Source organism: Nesoenas mayeri (genome assembly GCF_963082525.1).
Source record: "Nesoenas mayeri genome assembly, chromosome: 1".
Lineage (NCBI taxonomy): Eukaryota > Metazoa > Chordata > Aves > Columbiformes > Columbidae > Nesoenas > Nesoenas mayeri.
In genome coordinates this window covers 187,349,780-187,364,866 of record NC_137541.1, presented here as the reverse complement: position 1 = coordinate 187,364,866, position 15,087 = coordinate 187,349,780, and the positions used below count along the sequence as shown (strand labels likewise).

The window sequence follows — 15,087 nt, the reverse complement described above, 5'->3', positions numbered from 1 at the left end:
AGCTAAACTCCCATTTGCCTAATTTTGATAAAACAAATTTTTTTTTTTAGTATTTAAGAACCAGAGGATAATACTGCATCTCTAAAAGTTACTGTGTAATTCCTTCTGCTTAAATGTAGCATGTATAACTGTATTTGCTGTGGATGCAGTAAGCACAGTTTATCAATAGAAAACAAAACAAGAATCCCCAAGAGCTTGAGGTGTGTTTTTGTTTTCCTTTTTTTTTTTTGGCTTTCATGTCCTGCAGAAAGAAAGGAAGTAAATGTGAATCTCCAGCTGTTGTGACCAGAGCCTTACAACTGTGTGTGGCAGATTTACACAACTCAAAATGCTAACAAAAAACCAATGTGAATAGGTTTGAAGATAACTTTTATAAGCTTTCTTTTTTTCTTTGTGCAAAACAAGAAGGCAGAAAAGTTACATCTTTTGAGCTAGCCAGATTTAAAATTATTTAATGCAAAAAGTGTATTATAATACTGTGCAGGACACTGGAATGTGCAGTCTACAATTATTAAAAAACTGAAAAACTGCAGCTACTATTTCTCTTTGTACAAATCTGTTCACGAAATGTCTCAAGACACAAATAAATTAAAAAAAAAAGTTTACGATCTCTAGCTATTATTACAATGATACTGTCAGTGTTAATGAAAATACTTAAGCTAGGATGTCACTTAATATTGAAATTTACATTTTAACACCTGAGAATACGGTGCTATCATCACCAGCATCACCACCACACTTGCAATCAGCAATGATTTGTAAAACAGTGTAGGAGTGTTTTAAAAAATCATCTTATCGTTTATTGTATCACCACCTTGGGACTGATCAGATTATACACATACATAGAGATACAACTGCACCAGTTCCTATAACATTTAAAAAACCAGAAACTGATCTAACATACTGTTTTTACACCAGATGAAAAAAAAAAAAATCTACACTTTGGAATTTTATCTCATCACATCGTCTATCAGCCTTTCATAAATGACGAGATCATACTAATTTCATAAAATGTATTAAAACGTATACACAGAGGGTGCATACATATATACAGAAAAAACGAACACAGTTACAATAAACATAAAATACATACAGTGAACAAGAAACCTGCCTCAAGCTGCACAACTTATACAATTTAGCATACACTGTACACTTAAGTTTCATCATTCCACAGGTTAAGAAGTTTATCTCAGGAAGCATTTATGCAAAAGCCTAAGATTTAATGGAGAATTTAGGTCGTGACTCACTTTGTGAAGAGCTCGCAGGAGACATGGCAGCTGGAGAGAGCATGCCAACTTGATTAAGATCCATAGATTGTTTCCGAGAAAGACCAGGAGGCTTAGAAGGAGGAGGAGGCGGAGTCGGGGATTTTAGATGGCCACTTGACTGTTGCGCACTGAAAATATTACCTGAAATAACAGAATTAAAATACATCATTGTTGTCTGAGTATATGTTAACTCAAATATTTGTTAGGATACAATTTTGTGAACAATAAAATCAGAAATCAACAAAATGATGCTCTTTTCACAGAGAAGATTATTTATTTTTTTTAAATTAGATCTTTACTAGAGGGATATCATGTCATTTTACAATAGCCAGAACACATAGAAAGGAGATACCCAAGTCCATAAATAATTACCTGAAGAGCTACTTCCAGAACTTGAAGGTAATTTGATGGGAGGAGGTCGGTGTTTTACACCTTTCCCCAACACTGAAGACTGAACAGAGCCTGATATACTTTCTGGCTGCTAGGAGGAAAGAGAAATTAACACTACCACAGCAATAATGTGAGCTTCTGCATATTTGAACAGAAAAGACAACCCAATTAATTTTTTACTAAACTTCTCAAAAACATGACGAAATTCCCTTCAAACATTTCAGATTTTTATTTATTTTAAAAACATAGCCTATGGCTGACTCCTTTTAGATAAAACGCTTACCACCAAGAAGCAGCTTGAAAGTGCCAGTAAAATTTAAAGCCAGAAAAGAAAAAAAAAAAAAAAGGAGTTTTACTCTTCTCTGCAGTTTTGAAATCCTTCTTCGTAACTTCTCATAAATGCAACAGTGAAAGATGCATTTTAAATAAAAGCACAATTCGGTCTTACTTGAAAAATAACATAATTTCATTCATTCACCATCTGTATACATCTGCCATTGCCAATCAATAAGGATTCAGAGAACAGGATCAGATTTCCTGATTCTGGGAGTAGGAATTTAAGTAGTTTCAGGCAAATCCCACTGACCCATTGCATTGGCTTCAGTGGGATCAGAACTTCACTAATCTTTTAGAAGAAAGGTGCTCCCTTTCTCTTTGTTCTTACAGCCTACTTATCAGATGCTTTGAACATAAGTTACCTTCAGCTAATCAAATCTGGAGTTCTCAATCATGCACAACAGATCTTGAATCCATAATTCCAACAGCTGACACCATCAAGAGACTCCACAGTGAAACATTTACAGTTACAAGTCTATATATTTTTACCTAGAGTTCAAAAACTGCTGAAACTATAGAAAATGAGGTTCTCAACAAATCAAGTGGAATACTTCAGTGTTGGAGCCTAAATTAGATGTGCACAGGCTAACAAATCAGAGCATCCACCATTGTGCAGATTCAATCTTTCTGGATGGCTTAGTTTCCACTCATTCTCAGTAATAAGAGATATTTCCTCTGCATGTTTCTAATAGCTTGCTTATAAAAAAGAAACGTTTGAGGAAAATTCTGAGGATTACCTTTCTCTTATACTATTAAAAACTGCTTTGTTCATTCTGAAAATAAAGACTAATGCCGTATTCAAAAGAGGATTAGGTCATTAAGTAGAGTAACCCCAGTAACTTTGGTCCAGCTTACACTGGGGGCTCGGACAGCCAGACAAGACAACTTCCAGAAGTATCCTTTCCTCCAGGTTATTTTATGATTTTCAGATTTATACATATAATATATACACATATGCATGCATATGTCTGTATGTCTAGACACACATACAGAAACACTCATACTCCTCTCTGCAACTGCTGTCCTCTGCATGGTTTTCTTCTGGCTGCCACCAAGACCAACCTCTTTCAGAGCAATGTTGTTGCAGTTTAAAATTAGGTATTTAGGGGAAAGATGTAGCAAAGGAAACAGCCTAATGGATACCAAATTAATTTATTACTTGGAGCCTAAATACAGTTCTCCACTAGAGTACTGGAATCTGACCAAGAAAGCCAGAGGCAGCGAGTAAAACACAAGGCGATACCAGCAGGCATGAGAATTTGGGAATGTAGGAATTACTACAGAATGTGTGCAGAGATACATATGCACTTTAAAGTGTAGGGTGTTTTTTTTGTTGTTGTGGGGTTGGTTGGTTTGTTTTTTGTTTTCTTTTGTGGGTGTATTTTTTTTTTTTAGTTTTAATCTTCAAACTATAGAGAAAATAATTTTAATGATTTCTAAAGGTAAAAGAAAAGTTCAGCTACAGCATCTGCTTCTGTGTTTGCTGACCCATAAAATTAAATGCATAGCTGCATTTTACTATACTGCTCTGTGAAAGGTTCATCTGAACCTTCATCTGAGCAAAACCTGGAGCTAAAATCCCCCAGAACAACAAAACACCAAACAAAACAACATGGCTAAAAGACAACATTTGAACACAGAAAACACAAGTGCTTTCCTCTAACTTTTCCAATACACTCACTCTGAATGATTATGAAAATAAAACATTTAAGAATTCATTCAGAATAAAAAATTTAGGTTTACTTTTAAATATGGATAGCAAAAATTATTCTAATAATTCAATAACCAAGTGAAAATAAATGTATGGCTTGATAAACTCACTTCCATTTCCTTCCCTGGAGAAAGATGACTAAGATTGACTGATCCACCTGAATTATGAAACATTTTCACAGGACATTTAGCTTCATTTTGTACTAACTCCTGATACTGGTTCACCACTCTGAAACAAACAATGAAGGCATAAAAAGATAAACAACACTGAACTTCTAAAGTAGATACATATATGTAAACACATAATTGTATATGTTACATAGCCATATATTATTTATTTTATACAGAAGTATATATTATGTAAGTATATATCTATATAGAGATGAACATATATAAAACAAATGTCTATCTCTATATATCACTCTACTTTATGTTCCTGGGCTCTTTTCTTCATTTTCTTCCATTTTAACTTTTCTTTTAATCACTGTCTTTTTCTGAGGCAAAATACAGGTGTTTTTAAGAAACAAGTTTAAGCAACAGTCTTTTGGAGGAATATGTAAAAGAGTAGACAGAACAGTTCCCTTTCCAAAAGCAACTGCAGCTCTTTGGGATGTCAGTCAATGGGGATCCCATTCCCTTCACATGGGTCCAGAATATTCTATAAAGCTGTGTCCTTCGCTTATGCTCCCTGTGGAACAGTCAACTCTCCTTTGATTTGAGGTCTATGTCAGATGAGGACTCTGAAAGCAAGGGACGAACTAAGTGGTCCATACTAAACGTACATCCAAGAACCAGTTATCATCACATCAGAAGTGATCATTCCTCTTTGAGTAGCAGGACAGCCAGGTCTTACTCGAAGAGACTAAAGAGTAGTGATGTATCCAGGAATTCAAAGCACCAATAGCATCGGGCAAACAAGTTGAAAATACTGTTCTACCATGTTGAATAATACACATCTCCTATTTTGAGAGAACTAAATTGAGGGGTTACTGTTTCATAGATGTGAGCAGAATATACAAAGCGACCTTGCAGACTTGAAAAAAACAAGCTGAAGACCTGTTGCTGCTTATACTCTGGCAGACTGAACCTCAATGAGAAATTGCTGGAATATTTCCAGTAGTTTACAACTAAATGCAATGATTGACACTTTATTTTGGTATAGCACTGATTCAATATGTTGCTACATGACTAATGCAGACAAAATCAAGGGTCGCAAGATACATGGCAGAGGAAAGTGTGCAATGTACTTTTTTCAGGAATTAGATTTCAGATTGCCTTAAAATGACAGTGGAATCAGAGTAATAAAAATGACATGTAGTCAAAAAAGTGGTCCTGCCCTCCTTCCTCCTCTCCTGCTTCTTCTTGTCCCTGTCCCTGAAACCCAACTGCTTATTCTGATTGAAGGAATTGTGCAACCCAGTGGTAAACATGATCAGGAAAGCAAGCCCAGTTAAAACTGGACCCCTGTATTATGGTTGGTTTAGTTTTCAGCCCAGTTAAAACTGGACCCCTGTATTATGGTTGGTTTAGCTTTCAGCCAATCAATTCCCCAGTTCAGCTCACAGCAAAACAGCAAGTCTCTGTCAGCACAAAGGAGGCAGAAGAAACCGGAGTGAAGAGTTCCTTGATCAAAATTATCCATTAAAACAAATCAGGTTGTTATTGATTTTTGACTAAATCAAGGATTTGTCTCACTGCCAAGCACATAAGAAGGGGGTGTAGGAGGGTAAGAGCTGTGGCATGCCCATCACCTTGAGGTCTCCTAGGAAGGCACAAAACCACAATTGGCTTTGACAGAGATTGTGTTGCAAAGGTTCTGTGCTCATTTGCACAAATGTGTATCTGTAATGTGATGCAAACTAACAAACATTTGAAGACATGCTTATTTTGCTGACTGAGTTATCCTGGAATTGCTACTCATAATCATTCTACAACTTATACTGGAAAACTGTTTTATTGCTTGCTTCTCTAAGAAAGCAGAATAAAGTAATGCACAACACACAAAAATAAGTTGTATACACAGAAATCCTAGATTACACCTAAAGTTCAAATGAATTATTTCTATGATTGTTTATTTACCATACTAAATGTAATGCTAAGGTTCTGAGAGCATGTCATCTTGACCTATGTAATCAAGAATAATGGTGCAAGTAACTGCGACAACATGCTTGAAATTTACGTAACAAGGTGTGTTCACATATTCACTTTCCTCCGTTCTTCCTTGCTTGTCAAATACAGAAACTGCATACTCCATCCTATTTCTTGTTATGATGATTAATTATTATTTTCCTCATCTGTTCTGCATCTGTTTCCATAACCACAACATCAGCAGCCATAATGGTTAAAAGGAACAAAATTAATTATTTGGCATTAAGCCAAATGTTTCTACACAGTATATTAATTTACCTTTCAGCATCAGTCTTCGAACCAATAAGGAACCTGAAACATAAAATGTATAATACATTTTCAGTCATGAGTTCGACTAAAATAACATGCTTTTATAATCACAGAACTTAAAACAAATGTCAATGCTGCTCTTTTTTTCAAACCTGCTGAAAATACAGGAGACACTGTATTCATTTAATGGATTGGGTATTAAATAATACTTGAAATACAAACTTGGTTTCATAACTATATGTACAATATACACACATGGCCTAATACTCCTTTAGGAGTAAACTGCCTACAAAACAAAAGGCAGAACGTGGAAGTTATGCATTTTATACTTTCAAAAAACTGAAGTGAACAACTGCTATGGAATTGCTACTGCTATGGAACTGCTACTGCTAAAAGTACAAGGGAAAAGTTATACACAAATCAACACATCAATATGTTCACACTGAAATATAGATGTAAGTGTCCTGTTGATATGTGAAAAACATCTACCTGTAATATTTCAACAAACATTTAGTTTCCATTGTTTGTTTTCACTTGCACAAATTCTGATTCCTCATGATTTTTCAGAACTCCTAAATAAGCATTTCTTTTCTGCATAATATGTATGGCTTGCAAGCTTATTACTTCAGCCATTTTTTAAAAACACTACAGACCTTTTATGTTTATCTATCTCAAAGAAAAAAACCCCACAGTTTTACTTTACAGCAAAACAACAAAAATGTCTGCTGCACCTTTTACTTCACACGATGTAATTTTCTAATGAAGAAGTATCCAAATTTTGTTGAACTTCAACTTATAATGTCTTAAAAATAATGGACTTGAGCAGTGATTACCCAAAAAAACACCAGGCATCTGACACCTATAAATCCTTTTAACCCCCAGCCTTATTGTACAGCTGTAAGGTAGCACTGCTGCTGTTCCAGGAAGATCAGTACTAAGTATGTGTGCTGGCTGTGGCTGGGATAGAGTCAGTTTTCTTCCTAGTAGCTCCTATGGGGTTCTGTTTTGGATTTGTGCCAGAAACAGTTGAACAGTGCTGATATCACGGTGATGTTTTAGTTATCACCAAGCAGCCTTAAAAAGAGTCAAGACCTTTTCTGCTTCTCACCCCACCCCACCAGTGAGTGGGCTGGGGGTGCACAAGAAGCTGTGAAGGGACACAGGTGGGACAGCTGATCCCAACTGACCAAAGGGAATTCCACACCATATAGTGTCATGCTCAGTATATAAAGCTGGGGGAAGAAGAAGAAAAAGGAGGACATTCGGAATGATGGTATTTGTCTTCCCACGAAATTGTTATGTGTGATGGAGCCTGGCTGTCCTGGAGATGGCTGAACACCTGCCTGCCCGTGGGAAGAAGTGAATGAATCCATTGGTTTGCTTTGCTTGTTGCGTGTGGCCTTTGCTTTAATTATTAAGCTGCCTTTGTCTCGACCCATGAGTCTTCTCACTTTTACTCTTGCAATTCTCTCCCCCATCCCAATGGGGTGGGTAGGAATGAATGGGCTGTTACGTGGTGCTTAGTTGCCAGCTGGGGTTAAACCACAACAGTATGGAAACAAACAGTAAATAGCTCAGTCTAGGGATAAAACATCCTAAGTACTAAGAAGATTTTAATAAAAAAAAATAAAATAGGAACTACATACTAGGCAATAAAAATATCTTTCATCAAAAGAACTCAAGTTAGTTTTCTGAGGCTCACTGCTCCTTGCCTTACTGAAATTTACAGGGTCTATTCTGCTGCACAGGTTCCTCCATACAAAGAATGTGGTACACACCACAAAAAGATCCAAGAAGAGAGGATCCTTATAGAACCGCAGCCAGCAAGAGAAGATTCAAACCAATTCAAACTGATGAAGCTTCTTAGGAGCTCATGTTTTTCTTAATCATTTCTTTACTCTAAATTTCTTTGCATAAGGCTAGACATAATACAATGAATTCTCATGTTTTCATAGCATCAGGCAAATTTTGACAATAAAAACTGAGTGAGACTGAAAAAGAATGCTAATGTCTCACAGTGTCTCTGATTTTTTTGTGTGTTTTCCCCCACCCTGATGTGCGGGGTTTTTTTAATCTTTAATGTAAAAGAGCAGGCAGATTTAACACAAAAATACATTTAAGATATAAGGGTTGCTTTTTTTTTTTTAATTTGAGGTTCATTAGCTGAATTTTTCAAACAAGGCTCTTAAGTCAGATCTCTAGCTCTAGAGTGTTTTTATGACTGAAAATGATAGGTAATGTCTGTCTTCCTTCATCTATCAGATCATAGCACAGATTAAAAGGATATGCAACTTACTGTGATGGAGTTAACAGGTTGTCATTTTCCTCATCACCTTTGAGTGTCTGAATTTTACCATAGTACAAGGGATTGCCAAGTGACTGAAAAATGGTCAGTTTCGTTTTTTGAAGCTGGTTACCAACTTCACATTCAAACACATAATCATCTTTTATTTCCTAGAAAGACAGAAAAAAATAACCAAATAAGTCTTAAACAAGTGATAAAAGAAACACCTAGTAAAATATGCCCATTCCGTACAATATAGTAAGAAACTTTATAAGAAGGGGTACATTATCTAAACCAAAAGTGATTTGAGAAGAAGTTATCTAAAGGGATGAGAGGAAAGGAGAATTTGTCCTCTCTTAAAAATACAAAAATATTGCAAATGGTAAACAATCATGTTAGATACGGAAAGGCAGACTGGGTAAATGTACAGAAAGTTTTATATAAATGATGACAAAGCAAAAAAATGTTCCCAGTAAGATGTTGGAGACAAAAATTAAATCCTAAGGGAAATTATTACTCTTTGATAGTAAGAAACTATGAGGACATAATGATATATGCTCTTAATAAAGATTAATTCTTTGTAATTTCAGAGGCAAGATGTTATGAATTGATTTATGGCTAATTATATTAAATGACTACTTCTATCAAATAATGTAATTTGTGCCAAAGATCTTAAGGTTCAACTTAAACATTGCACAAAGAGTTTTTTGTAAGAGGTATTTAATATTACTTAAGCTCTTTCCAATTTTAACATTTTGATTTTAACAGCAGCTCTTTTCCATCAATCTTTGAGTATGTGAGTGTAGAAGGCAAATTGTTTAGCAGAGTACTGCTCTCTGTAACTTCTTATGCTTTCTTTACAGCAACAGCAGATGTTACTTGGGAGATTAAAATTGCTTTTCCTTGCATTTCTGGAAAATCTGAAGAAATTAAAAGACTGATCAGATGTATGCTGCACTGTATGAAGTTACAAGTGTCTGTGGTAATCTTTCTGTGTCTATAAACACATGGAAGATTAATTAATTTGGGAGAGGGAAGATTATTCTCACAGTAGTAGATTTTGTTGAAGTAAGAGGCATTTTTAACTAGAGGCAGAGAAATTTGGCCAAAGGTCTAAACTACTTACATGTGCTGGCCAGACAGTTGGTTGCGAGTCATCAGGCTTGATAGACTTTTCCACTTTGGCATATTTTTCCACCTTAAAGAAAATGGAGATATCAGAAAAGGATGAAAAGTAGTCATATTGGGTCAGAGGTAAAGTCAATATAGCAGAGTTTCTTGTTTTTAACAGTGGCTAACATGATAATCTTTAAAAGTAAGCACAAGAAACAGACAAGGATAGCTTGATACTTTGTACAGCGTCCGCACTTTGTGTTTAGAAAAAGTGAACCAAAGAACCCTTCAGAACTTTGTATTTATTCTGTTACACCATATTTGCTATATTAAACTTTAAAAAAGTGTGAAACATGGCTTAAGACTACAGATTGAAATCACTGCCTGCAATGTGGAATGGTTAAGAAATTTCACAATAGCAGCAGCTCCTAAAGACTCTGGATTAGGTCAGGTACAACACTGTTGAAGTGCAAAGGGAGAGAAGGTTTGTACAAACTTAGAGCATCATTTCACATGTAATGTGCACTCTTGCCAGCCCTGCTAAGTCCAAAGCTACAGTCTTGTCTAGTCTACTGAGTCCTTTCTGTATCCTAGCAGTATGTGTTTTGGCAGTGCCAGAAACCAAGAATGTGAATGTCACTGAGAGAAGAATGCACATAGAGTGATCAAAAATTTTCCAACTAGAATTCTTGTATATTAAAAAAAAAAAACAAAAACAAAACCAGAACTATGGGATATATTATGTCCCACAGTATCATAACATGTCATAAAAGATGAATTCCCACCAAGTTGAGAAGTGACTCAGTTTTAAATAATTTTCTTACCTTACTTCTTTTTTTATTTTGTATATTATCAGACAACTTCAAATAGATGTGCTCACTGAACCCACAGACGAACAATACTAAAGGTGTGTTTGCCCAGTTTATCTCATCAAAATAATGACGTTACAACTGCAATATATTCCAATGTGGTTTAGCTTGTGTTTATTCCTTACAGTACAGAAAAATCATTAAAAAGTGGGGGTGACTGTAACATTTAAAAAGCTCATTCTTTGATAGTGGATACTCTTTAGTCACTTCTTCATACAATACAATGTCCAATAAAATTGCTGACAATTGTTAATGGTAACAACTGGACTTACATCCACTTCAGCAGGTGCAGCCAAGTAGCAAGGGTTCTGTTTCCACATGTCTACACACTGGAAGATGAAAACAGAATATTAATCTGTTAAATGTTTTAAATAAATAGTTAGAAGTATACCCACCTATGTCTCAGAACACTTACATTTCCAGCTTTAGAAATTTTGAGGTCATACTGCTGGGCTCCTTTCCTTTCTTTTCTTTTCTGTAAGTAGTCAAGTAGTCTGAGCTGAGGTGGAGTTGAATAGTGAGTAACTTCCTGCTGTCTGTTCAGAGACGACCTTGAGTACCTTTTGAAGCACCTACAGTAAAATGACAGATAAGCTTGTGAAAACATCAAAATGAAATTCACCACCACCTGTGTATAAACACAAAAATATGCAGGGAAATGCTACTTATATTGAGATTAAAAGATGAGTTTTGAAATATTAATTAAAATTTGCTACTCATATAGCACAGTTAATTTCATTTTTTTTTTCAAAAAATACCAGTATTCTGTTAATGTGTTTCAGCACTAAGAATGGGCTTATTTTTGAAATGTGTAGTTGAAGCACATTGTCAAAACCAGTAACTAACTGAAAAGTTGCCAAGCTTAAAATATTTGTATATTATCATAGATTTCAGTTCTGTCAAAAGACCTGTGTGCTGCATATGCAACTATAAAGTTACAAACACAGTAACTATCCTCCAGTCTTTGTCTCCTGCCAAACCCGTTGGTACATTAACGTTCTTCTGGACATGCATTTAACAACTTCACCTATCTTTCTAGAGGAAAGTTTGCTGACCACCAAGCTCTAATTTTAAGGACGACTTGATCAATTTCACTATTTACCCTTGTTTAGGCATTACCAGGGATTGTACATTAGCACAGTATTTCAATGCAAACCTAGTTCTAAATATTTCAGTAATTCTGACAGGCCATTGGTACATTTAAATTCTATAAAGTGAATGCAACTCATTTAGTAGAACAAATGTGGAAAAAGGAGAATAACCATGCACAAAAGTAAAACAATTTCAATGTTTTGTTTATAGTTCATCCCACATTATTTCCAAGTTTTCTAAGACTCTAATATGGCTATACTTCTCTTTAGCCTAATTGTCAAGCATATAAATATTTCTCTTGATTTCCTCATTCAGGATTAAAACTGTACAGTTTTTAACAAATCAGAGACAAATATGCAATATATCCATTTATATACTTTACATTACTGACCTGCCATCTGATTCAGCTTACAGCTGAAGTACGCAAAAGAGGACCAAATCAAAACTGCAGTAATGTATTAATTATATACCCATTTTTTTGATATACAAACCCAAGCATATTACAGTATATACTAGTAATTGAAATACAGTACAATATTGAGCACTTAAAAATAAGATATAATTTCCTGTTTCTCATATTCGTAATATTTAAGTAGATATTACTTTGAGCACTGCATATGAGAAACAAAATCTTCACATAAAGCATTGCTTATACTTTTCTTTGAAACACTTAATAACGTTTCAAAGAAAGTCTCATGACGCTTCACACTGAAAACTACCGTTTCATGGGGCGAGTATTCATCTTCTGCTTGTTGTATAGGAGTCTGTTTGTAGTACAGGTCACTGCTATTGAAGGATCAAGACACAAAGGCTCTGCTGTCGCCAAAATAAGCTGGCTCTCAAGTAGGAGTTTGTCCTCCTGCAACATACACAGCTATTAATAAATATCAAAATATGAAGACTTTTACACTATATACCTATGTATATGTGCATATTATCTTAAAAAAATAACTATGTGTAGATAGTCAACAAAAGGATATAGTCAACAGTTAAGTTACCACTAACCATTATTAGGGGTTACAGAGCTTTGGGTGGGGTTTCCAATAGGAAAATAAATCTTTCTGAAAAGTACAGGGCATGATTTTTTTTGTTTGTTTCTATGTTTTCTTTGTTTTAAACACAGTACTAGTGGCAATGAAATACATTTTCTGTCAGTGATTTATACTGATGGACTGGCAATCAGTGCCATAAAGATGGATCTACCTGGGACTCTGTATTACAATTTGAAATGGTTTTGAGCATGACTGTGGCTCTGCAATAAAAATGAGCATATAGAGTACACCACATTGGTCAGCATTTAACTAACTATAACTGTACAACTGTAGTTACTTAGGATTCTCTTTACTGTCACAGTATCAACAGCAAAATTATGCTAGAAAAGCAATTGTGTCATTAGACTCCAACTGCTGTTCTGGGGATGTATGTTGAATGATGTAAGATCAGCTAGTTAGAGTAACTTCAATACTTTTAGTCTCCATTACCAAAAATTAACGTCTCATTCTACAAAACCTTTAGCAAATCCTATGTTTTTTTTATGACATGTTGTGGGAAGAGGCTATTAACAAGTTAATCTGGTAGCTCCCTGGACCATGTCCCATCCAGCACTATGCACAACACTGACAGTTTGAATTAATCAAAAACATAATCAGTTTTGTTTACTAGATTTTATTAAACAAATAAAGAAATAAATACTCTATGTTTTTTATTGTGTATTTACTACATCACTGTAAAGTATTTAACTGCTAACTCACCTGTGTCCATTTGTGGTTGTCACTTGTTATAGAATGCACATCACAAATTAAAGTCTGAGGAAGAAGACATAATGGTAATTACCTTTCAAGGTAAATAATAAGATTTCTAAACATACATTCAATAAGAGTTCATATCCAGTCTAGGAACTACTGTAACGGTGAGGGATGACTTAAACCACTTCTTACCTGCATTGTAGGACGCAAAAGAATGTGCTTGCTTTGGTACGTTGGAGATTTCATGTTACCAGACTGCCTATAGTCACGTATTTCTGCTATGACACATCCACAATGAAAAATATTCACCTAGTTGAAACGAACAAAGAAATCACTCAACTTGTAAATAAACAAATAAACCCATCTGACTCAGTCCCTGCCTCCAAAAAGAAGTTTGTTATACATCATATAATAAAACTGATCACTAATTTTGACAAACTCTTTACTACATACCTAGACATATGTAAAATACAAGCTTCAAATGCAGTGTTCCCATATGCCAGCAATGTAGTTTTAAGAAATTCCCATGTCAAATATTTCATAATGACAAAGAACAAAGGATATTTTTCTAGAGCACAGATTTGAAGTTGTTTGACGGCCTTAACCATAGCAATCTCTCTTCCATCCATCCATCCATTTCTCCCCAGTATTTTTTTTCCTATATATCAATAAAATATTTATTTGTGCCATTAAATATTACAGTTCCACATGCACAAATGTTTTACATCTTTTGGTTGGAATCACCTATGTGAAGCATTAAAAAAAAAAAATCAAGGTCTATCTGCATACAAAATGTTAAGTTCTTTTCAAAAACAAAACTTCCAAACCTGAGATTTTTCTAAAAGATCAACCAAAATAGGTGGTAGCTCCTCTGCATCCAAATATTCAAGCAGCTCTCCTTCCTCATAAGGCAGTCGAATGGTCTCAGAATCTGAGTTTAAACAAAACATGTTGCATTTCTTTTGCTTTCCAACTTCAAACTTTAACAATGTGAAATCTAAAACAAGCTTGCCACAGGAAAAAGCAGGGCTGGCAGAAACCTATCCAAACATGCAATGTTTTTGCACAGTACTAATTTTGTACATCCTTTTGTTCCCAGAGCTTGATTTTGCTATTATTGTGCCAAAAGGCAACATGCCTTTATAGCTCAGTGGGATTAAATTTTTGCACCCTGCTGATACAGTGTATGCTCTTATTGCACGTCACAGCACCAGTGGCACAAAGATGCAATTTAACTCGAACACAGATGTCTTTGGTCAGATCTAGATTTAAGCAGCAGTGAAAGAAACAATTTGACAGAAGGAGCCTGAAGCAAGAAACTCAGATAAGCAACTTGGGAATCTAAAGGGAAATAAAAGAACAGCAGGTTATCACAAAGGCTTATATCTACTGATTTATCCTGCAGCATCTGAGCACCTCACAGCTTTATGCAAATTTTCAGTTCAGGCACAGATGGAGGGTTGTTTTTTTTCTCCCCACAAAGACTTATGTTAGAAGTGAAACAGTTAATGTAAACAACAACACATTCTAAGTATTTATAGAGCATTCTGAGTATTTTTAAAAATAAATAGCAAAAATATTACCTGAACCATTTTTTCCCCTGAGCATAAGTGAATAACCCTCGTTTCCTGGGTAGAGGTTCACTACCAGACATGACAACGTCTCCTGCATAACCAGCTTCTCAAGTAAATTCACATTTCGCCTCAGCTTCTGCTTTAAAAGTAAACATTGCTTATGAACATAATACTATCAAGTAATCAGTAGCAATAAAAAGAATTGCTAGAATACAATTTAGATTACTGTTGAAGTATATAGCTGAACAAGCTCAGTTAAATTTAGTTGGACTGCATGGAGCAGAGTATATGCATTATGCATTATACATA

At 35.1% G+C, this 15,087-nt stretch overlaps 1 protein-coding gene across 9 annotated transcripts in view; it reads right to left on the bottom strand.

Moving 5' to 3' along the window:
* The window catches only part of SUPT20H (SPT20 homolog, SAGA complex component), a 30,238-nt gene that overhangs the window by 8,331 nt on the left and 6,820 nt on the right, over positions 1-15,087 (bottom strand). For 5 of the 9 annotated variants that reach the window (XM_080343485.1, XM_080343486.1, XM_080343491.1 and 2 more), the window contains exons 5-17: positions 14,788-14,917; positions 14,032-14,135; positions 13,397-13,513; positions 13,211-13,264; positions 12,179-12,318; positions 10,783-10,939; positions 10,640-10,696; positions 9,512-9,583; positions 8,398-8,555; positions 6,111-6,143; positions 3,816-3,933; positions 1,641-1,749; positions 1,248-1,409 (exon numbers count right to left, since the gene is read on the bottom strand). In XM_080343485.1, coding sequence (XP_080199611.1) covers positions 1,248-1,409; positions 1,641-1,749; positions 3,816-3,933; positions 6,111-6,143; positions 8,398-8,555; positions 9,512-9,583; positions 10,640-10,696; positions 10,783-10,939; positions 12,179-12,318; positions 13,211-13,264; positions 13,397-13,513; positions 14,032-14,135; positions 14,788-14,917 — 1,411 coding nt within the window. The remainder of the gene's footprint in view (positions 1-1,247; positions 1,410-1,640; positions 1,750-3,815; positions 3,934-6,110; positions 6,144-8,397; positions 8,556-9,511; positions 9,584-10,639; positions 10,697-10,782; positions 10,940-12,178; positions 12,319-13,210; positions 13,265-13,396; positions 13,514-14,031; positions 14,136-14,787; positions 14,918-15,087) is intronic. The other 4 variants (XM_080343487.1, XM_080343492.1, XM_080343488.1 and 1 more) reach the window with 3 other exon arrangements.